Source organism: Aphelocoma coerulescens, chromosome 6 (assembly GCF_041296385.1).
Source record: "Aphelocoma coerulescens isolate FSJ_1873_10779 chromosome 6, UR_Acoe_1.0, whole genome shotgun sequence".
NCBI classification, from domain to species: Eukaryota; Metazoa; Chordata; class Aves; order Passeriformes; family Corvidae; genus Aphelocoma; species Aphelocoma coerulescens.
In genome coordinates, this window is record NC_091020.1 from 4,340,394 (window position 1) to 4,348,315 (window position 7,922).

The 7,922-nt window shown below is 59.6% G+C and overlaps 1 protein-coding gene across 1 annotated transcript; it reads right to left on the reverse strand.

Annotated features, from left to right (window-relative positions):
- Nucleotides 1-15: 15 nt before the first annotated feature.
- Nucleotides 16-7,735, reverse strand: LOC138112793 (prosaposin-like). Its single transcript, XM_069020383.1, has 14 exons — nt 7,660-7,735; nt 4,403-4,527; nt 4,057-4,131; nt 3,845-3,970; nt 3,448-3,642; nt 2,758-2,901; nt 2,448-2,504; nt 1,997-2,104; nt 1,700-1,786; nt 1,420-1,603; nt 1,173-1,342; nt 1,012-1,092; nt 759-866; nt 16-670 (listed from the first exon to the last, which is right to left on the reverse strand). Exons 1-14 carry the CDS (start codon nt 7,718-7,720, stop codon nt 635-637), a joined length of 1,557 nt encoding a protein of 518 aa, XP_068876484.1. The 5' UTR covers nt 7,721-7,735; the 3' UTR covers nt 16-634.
- Between the last annotated feature and the right edge of the window lie 187 nt (nt 7,736-7,922).

Below are 7,922 nucleotides of genomic sequence, written 5' to 3' on the forward strand. Positions count from 1 at the left end.
TATTTGTGATGGGATGCTCCCGTGCACAGTCAGGACCAGGCACTGCAGGCATCCCCCTGATAGGGCGGGGGGGATGAGCCAGCACCCCGCTGCCCTCACCACCACGGCTGGATCAGCACAGGACCCCCAGCAGGGAGGGGGGTGTGAAAGGAAATCCTTGCACCCAAACTCATTCATTTTCTATTCAGGTGAGGCTGCCACCAGCCAGGAGTGGGGGGCCGGCGTTTGGGCAGCAGAACCCAGCCCAGCCCACAGGGACAGATCCACGTTGCTGGATCTGGGCCTTGCGGGTGGTTCAGGGTGGGATGGAAAGGTAGAGATGGTATTGGGGATGGGGATAGAGATGGGGACAGAGGTGGGCATAGGGATTTTGCAGTTACCCTGAGAGATGTCAGGGCTGAATCCCCAGTCCTGAAAATACTAACAAGTCCCTTAACCTGATTTGGAAATCCAAGCCCCAGGAGTGGAAGAGGAAGTGGCCGAGGGCGCTGGGGTTCCCTGCAGCCCTGCTGGCGCAATGGGGCCGGTTGGCTCCTGCCATTGCCGTCTGTGAGTGCAGGCACGTCCCAAGGGAAGGGAGCCAGGATCCCGAACCAAACGGCAGAGCAAGTCCAGCCAGCAGAGGAGATGGCTGCTAGTTCCACACGTGACGCCGGCAGTGTGCAACGGCCTGCAGGAGGGACGGGGCGGGATGGCGGTGGGACACAGGGACCCCCGGCACCCTGCCGGCCCAGGGAGGGGACACGACCGGCACTTACATTACACTCGACTGCCGTGGCCATGTTCTTGCACCAGTATTGCGGGCCCCAGACACAGGGGGCCGAGCCCAGGAGATCCTCCTTGCTTGAGTCGCAGGCTCTGATTTTCTGCATTGTGAAGGAAAAGGGTGAGAGGAGGAGGAAAAAAACCTCCATGAGCAGCCTCTGGTCACCGTGCCCCTCTCCCAGCCCTGAGGCTTGGGGAAAAGATGCCAGTCTTGATCCAGGCCGCCCCAGGGACGAGGACACTTACGGTGCAGACGAAGGTGGGGTCCATCATCTGCACGAAGAGCCGCACGGCCGCCGGCTCGTACTGCAACACGAGCGCCTCGCACTGGGAGGGAGAGAGGGGGTGAGCCCGGCGGGGGTGCCGGGGGTGTCCCCGCCGGGCTAGGTGTGCCCCCCTCAGCTCACCTTGCTGGTGAGCGGCGTGGGCAGCATCGCGCAGCCCTTCTCCAGCACCTCGCCCAGCTCCTCCAGCGTCTCGTTCTTCAGCAGCTCGTTGTCGAAGTAGGTGACGACGATCTGGCAGACGTTGCAGAAGGCGCCCGCGCTCACCGCCAGCTGCTCCAGCGAGGCAGCCCCTGGAGGACACGGGCTGTCAGCACCCAGCGGAGGGGACACCCTGCTCCCCGGGGCCCCGTGCTGGGTGCCAGCTCACCGGGCTGGGCGTCCCCGCTGCGGGGGCAGCAGCGCAGCATGGTGCAGACGGCCGCGGGGTCGGTGGCCTCCAGCAGCATGATCACCACGGCTTTGCCGTAGGAGTTGACGAAGTCCTTGCACTGCCCGATGACGCTGTGGGGCAGCATGTAACACACCTTCTCTATGTCATTCACCAGTTGCTCCTGCCGGCACAAAGCAGAAGAGGGAAACGCTGGCTCCTTGCTGCCCCTTTGTCCCCTGTCCCAGCCCTCCCAGCCCCAGACTGCAGCAGTGGTCACCTCTGTCACGTTGTTCTCCAGGAGGCTCTCGACTGTCTTCACGGTGAACTGGCACACGTCGCAGAGCGGAGTGCTCCCCACCCTGTCCTGTCGGGACAAGGTGGTGGGATGCATGCCGAGCCCCCCCAGAGCCACCCTCTTCCTATTCCACCATCAGCCCCCATGTAAGGCATTCCCCCTCAGATAAATGGAGATGCTTGAGGAAATAAAATACAAAATAAGGCTCCCTCTTCACAAGATTTGGATTTTAAGGATGACAGCAGAACTGGAGGGGGGCCAGGGGGGGTTCCCACTTACCCCCAGCATGCTCAGGACCTGCGTCACCTTCTCTGTGAGCAGCGTATGGAGCGGCAGTGCCGAGGTGGAGGTGCAGAGTCCCAGCTGGCCACACAGCTCCATCGGGTCCTGGGGAGAGAAACATCCCGAATCAGGTGGGCATTGTCCCCCATGGAGGGGAATTTCAGCCCGTCAGGCCATGGGTCTCACTTACCTCAGCCTGCTACCAGTGGAGGGACCAGAAAATGGCAAGAAAAAATGAACATAAAATATAATTACAGCAGTTGCAAGCCAGAGAGAAGGGGGGGGGGGGGGGGGGGGGGAATATTTAAATTTTGTAGGAATATAATGCAGTGAGTTTAACTTTAAAAAAAGGGAGCATTTGCTGATGAGGCCCCTTGGCTGTGCCATTCAGCCCCCCAGCTGGCACCCACTCTCCCCTGGCACCCCCGGGGAGCCCCCACCCTCTTACCACATAGCGCAGCAGCTGGGCAGCCGTGTCCGTGTACTCGGCCAGGGAGCGCTTGCACTGCGGGAGGGAGACACGGCCTCAGTGCCCAACAGTGGACACCCCCCACCTGGGCAGGCATCTGCAAAAGATGCTCCCATCGAGGAGGAGAAGAGGGCCCATGCCAGGAAGTGTTCAAGGCCAGACTGGACAGGGCTTGGAGCAACCTGGTCCAGTGGAAGGTGTCCCTGCCCATGGCAGGAGGTGGAATGACATTGTCTTTAAGGCCCCTTCCAGCCCAAACCCTTGTGTGATTCCCTGCTGGCCCCCTCACCTGCTGTGCCAGGTCGGGTGTCAGGGTCTCGCACACCCGCTTGGCGTGGCCCACCAGCGCCCAGGTGAAGGCAGTGTTGGCCCTCAGCTCCAGCTGCACGGCTGTCACCAGCTGCAGGCAGTGCCCACACACCTCTTCCATCTCCTGCAGGATAACAAGGGCAGGGACACATTGGTACCCCTGAAATAAAATCAAACACTGCGCCCCCTCCCCCCCCAATACCTGCATTTGCAGGGCTGGGATTTAAATACTGGCTGCAATTTAGGGCAGCACTTTGACCAGCATCTCTCTGGTTCCCTCCTGCATCCTGGAATATCCCCCCCAATCTGGTGACACCCCCAAAACCAGAAGTTATTTCAGCTCCACAGAAATTTTCGGGGCTTTCTCTAATTGTTGTTAAGTAGGTAATGCTTTTAGAGGATTTTCATCCCTGAGCAGCATTAAGACACTGGCACAGGTTGCCCAGAAAAGCTGTGCCTGACCCACCCCTGGAAGTGTCCTAGGCCAGCTCGGATGGAGCTTGGAGCAACCTGGAAGTGTCCAAGGCCAGCTTGGATGGACCTTGGAGCAACCTGGGCACATTCCCTGTCTGTGTCAGGGGTTTGGAACGAGATGATCTGTAAGGTCTCTTCCCACCCAAACTGTTCCATGATTCCATGATCAGCACCATTCCTGTCCGTGCCACAGTACCTGGGCCTCGCTGTGAGGCAGGTCCTGGGGATGGAGCAGGAGGGGCACGTTGGCCATGAAGGGGGCGATCAGGTCAGCAAAGTCCTGGGTGAGGCCTGTGGCAGCTGGTGGTGGCTTCTCATACTTCAAGCTCTCCATGGGTCTGTTCCGGGGCTGGCACAACTTGATGGTCCCACACACCACCTTCGGCTCCGACTGGGGGAGCAGAGGGGTAGGGGCTTGAGGCTGCATCTGCCCCATCACACCCACCACCTCCACCCTGCCCCAGGTCATTTCCATCTCCATCACATCCTTCAGATGCTTTGTCCCAGGCTCCAGGAGCATCCTTTGCTCTGCAAGCCCCTAAGACATCCCAAACCACAGAGAAATGCAAACCCGGGGGCTTCCCCTGCATTACCAGCACTTGCTTGCCCAGCTGGACGAGCACAAGGATGCCAGTGTCCACCATCCTCTTGCACTTGACAGACCAGTCCTGGAAGGGCAGGTACTGGCATTTCTTATCCAAGAAGAGCCGCAGCTTTTCCTGGGTGACAGAGAGAGTGTTCAGGGCCTCAGTGGTGTTGGTGGGGAGGAATACCAGCCCCACACCCCCTTCCTACTGAGACCCACCTCGGTGCAGTTGTCCTGCAGGATCTTGCCCACCACAGAGACCGCCACCTGGCACAGGTGACAGGGGATCCCCTTCTGCTGAGAGAGGGGACATGTGGGGATGCTGTCACAGCACCCAGACCCACCACTTGCTCCCGAGATCCCAATCCTCCACCCCACCACGGGGCACTTGGGAATGTCCCGGGGCACCTATTGATTTTTGCCATTTACTCTGCAGATACGTTGCTGCCTGAGGGCGCCAGATGCTGGGGTGGGCAGGCTGGGATTCTCCTGCCATCTCCATGTTCTGGGGCAGATGGGCACTTCTCCCGCAGCCCCCCGCATTCCCTGCTCCCAGCACTGTTACCCCCAGGGCGCGGTCCCACACGGTGAGCCGGCAGAGCTCCAGTGCCCCGCACTTAGCCGCAGTCGCCACGTCGCGGCACCAGTCCTCCGGCCGCTCGCCACACTCGTGGAGGGGGCTGGCCCCGGCTGTGAGAGGGGAGAGGAGACGGTCATCCACGACACCCCAAGACACCAAACTAACCTCCCTATCTGCACCGCAGTGAGCTAGGGGTGATGCTCCTCACCCTCCCGCTGTGATTCCACCTCAACTCCCAAAGTCGTGGGGGAGGTTGTTTCGTTTATAAATGATTTTTTAAGGTTGTCTTTGCCGGGCAGCCAGCTTTTTCAATGGGATGTCACAGGGTCAGAAGCAAAGGGAATTTGGGTCTCATCCTCAGCCTCACGGCACCCTCTGACACGCTGCGGAGGCGGCTGCTTATAAATGCAGCAATAAATCTTGCAAGCCCGGGGCACCGGCGCTCAGCCCCGCACGGCAGCCGGATAGTCACGCCACGGCTCCCGGCAACGATTGAGCAACCCCACTTTTGGTGGGGTTCTTTTGGTTTTGTTTCCTCCCCACGACAGCATTTTCTCCCGACTGTAAATCCCCGGCACGGCAGCGGCGGCATGGCCCGCCCCGGCAGCGCGGTGGCGTGGCGCAAGAGCAGCGCTTTAATTGTCACCTTGGTGTGTCAGGACTCGTTTTTGCTGGGGCGAGTGTTCGTTTCCACCGGGAACTGTGCCCACCCAGGATGCGGCTGGGGAGGAGGCAGGGAGAGGACACAACCCAAGCCCTTCGCTGCCTTGCTTTGGCTGGGAGGCGCTCCGGGAACTTGGGGGTATATAGGGAGCAGCACCCGAGCAGAGGGACAGGCAGACCCTGCTGGCAGACCCTCTTGCAAGAGGCGTTTCTACGCAAACCACAACCCTACCCGCTCCAAGAGTTTGCATCCAGCTTTTATCCCCCAGCCCTGTCTATGATTTTGCAGAGCAGGAATAAAGCCAAAGGCAGAAACTGCTCCTTCCACCCAACCCTGCCCTTATCAGGTTTCTCCCCAAAAGCTGCTTTCCCTGCATGCTGGATTTTGGCAACGCCTCCAGCTCATCCATGAGACGGCGGCGTGAGGTGCCCAGGGCCACCCTGGAAAGTCCCCTGGGCCGGAGGTTGTGGGGAGAGGGGTCCCAAGCCCCTCACCAGTCCCGGCTGCCCCCAAAAACGCTGGCGCAGCTCGGCGGGTGCCGGGTCGTGTTTCAGCCCCGATTTCCCCATCGGGCTGACGGCAGCACTGGGACAGGTGAGCCGCGGGGCAGGGCGAGTCCCCCCGGTTTCCCAGGCTTCCCACAAACCTCCCCAGCTGCGCGATGCCGAGCTCGCCGCATCAGCTGAGAGGTATATATTTATGTTTTCAACCCCGGCCCCAGCATCAGGGCAAACAGGAATGGCAAGTCAGCAGAGACACTAAGGGGCAGCACCAAAACCAAGGAGATGGGAGACAAAAACCCCACAGCTTTTTTTTTTTTTCTGAGCTGGTCCCCCAGCATTTCTCACGGCCCTGTGTTGGAGCCCGGACCCCACAGGGGGATCGGGGGATCTAGAAGACACGGGTGGTTTGGTCCTGAACTTTTCTGGCTCACAGAGATCCTCAGCTCAGCGCTTGCTCCTCGCCCTGCTCAAGCTGAAACTCACGCATCAAGTGCTGGGCCAGAAGGTAATTAGGACTAATCATAACACCCAACAGCTGAGAGCAGGGGGAGCTTCCCCCGATGGAAACCACTGCCACGGGGCAAGCAACTGGGGCAACTGGTGTCCCGTGAGCTTTCCTACACGCTTCAAAGCCGTGCCGGAGCCACCTTATGCTGCCAGGCACACAGGCAGCAGGGTTATTAGATGATACCATTTTTAGCAAAAGGAGCAAGGCAGGGATGCTCTCGTGCCACTGTGGTCCCAGGCCAGCCACAACTGCCCTCTTCCGATCTGCCAGGCCCGGGGGATGGGGTGGGCTTTGCTCAGGGGGGATCCAGCACTGAGCTCCAGCTCTAGCAGGGCTCTGCTGGCATTCCATGGAGCCTCGGAGCGCCCCGGCCGAGCCGGCACAGCCTGGCGAGCCGGTTGTGACGTAAAGCCTGGGGGTGGCAGCGTGGGCCCCAGCGCCCCAATTCCCGGCCTGGCGCACACCCCTGTTACAGCAAGAACCATAAATACACTCTTCCCAGCTCCCAAATCCTTCTCCAAGACTTGCAGGGTCCCCGGTCCCGCAGCACCCCCATGCCGTGCAGCCAAGCCCCCGCCGGCTCCCAGAGCAGGCGTCACGCCAGGCTGGACGTGCCGAGTGCAGGTGAACTTTCCTGCTCTGCCTGCTGCTGGCTGCAACACCTGGACACGTCCCCCCACGTGTGCGCACTCACAAGTCCTCCACCACTAAGCCTGGGCAGGTCACGTCAGAGGAACCCAGTGAACCAAGGATGGGGTAACTGGGGTGCAAGGGGGGCTCTTCACTCTTAAACATGGGGGATATCCTTACAACAGCAGGGCTCCACTTATTCTGGGGAAGATTTCCCCAAAAAGCAGCGATTTGGCCTCAAGGGAGAACCAGAGGTTAGAAACAGGCCTTTCCCAGCTTGTTTCCTGGGGATGGGCAGGGGCATGACTAAGGGACAGCAGCAGAGCTTTGCCTGCAGCAGGATTCACTCACAGAGACTCAAGTCCCGATGTTGAAGAGGGCTCCTGAGGTGAGTAGAGCACATCACCCCATCACCCTTCCCAAAGCTCAGCAAGCCACAGCAGAGGCAACTTCCTGCTCCTGCATCTCCTCTGAGGACCATCAGGAAAAGGGCAGCTTCAGGTGGCAGCATAGTCACTCTGTTGTGACAACCAAGTGGCTTCCTCAAGCTCACACATTGGGAGCCAGGCCCCAGTACCAAGGGCAGCAGAGAGAGCAGCCCCTCTCCCGCACCACTGCAGAGACACCCCAGCAATTGGCTTCCTCCTTCCATGCCCCAGCACGGCACCAGCTGTACCTGAATCCCAGAGAAGGGAGGGAGCAAACCCCTTTTTGCCCTGAGATCACCTTTAAGGGCATAAGTTCCAACACTAATACCCAGGTGGTAAAGCAGCCAGTGGTGCCACCTTCCCCCACGCTCTCCTCTGCCCAACTCCAACACCAGAGGAATGAGGAAGCACATTATGGAGCTTAAGACACCAAAGCTGAGAATAGTTTTGGGATTCAGCAGGGTTTTCTGGGCTCTCCACATCCCACCTACCCCCAGGCCTGGCCTTACCTTGGTAGGAGCCCAGGCACACAGAAATGATCAGCACCAAGCCACTCCATTTGCTCTCCATGCCGCTCCTAAGAGTCCTCAGTGGCTGGTTCCTCTCCTATGCTGCTCCCAGACTGAGGAATCTTGGATGGGCTGGGAGAAGCAGTGAGAATCCACACCTACGCAGGGCAATTACCACACCCCTCACTTTATGCCTTGATTATAAAATCAGCACCAGGGAGGGAGGGACCTGAGCCAGGCAGGTATTCTCAGGAGGTCAGAAG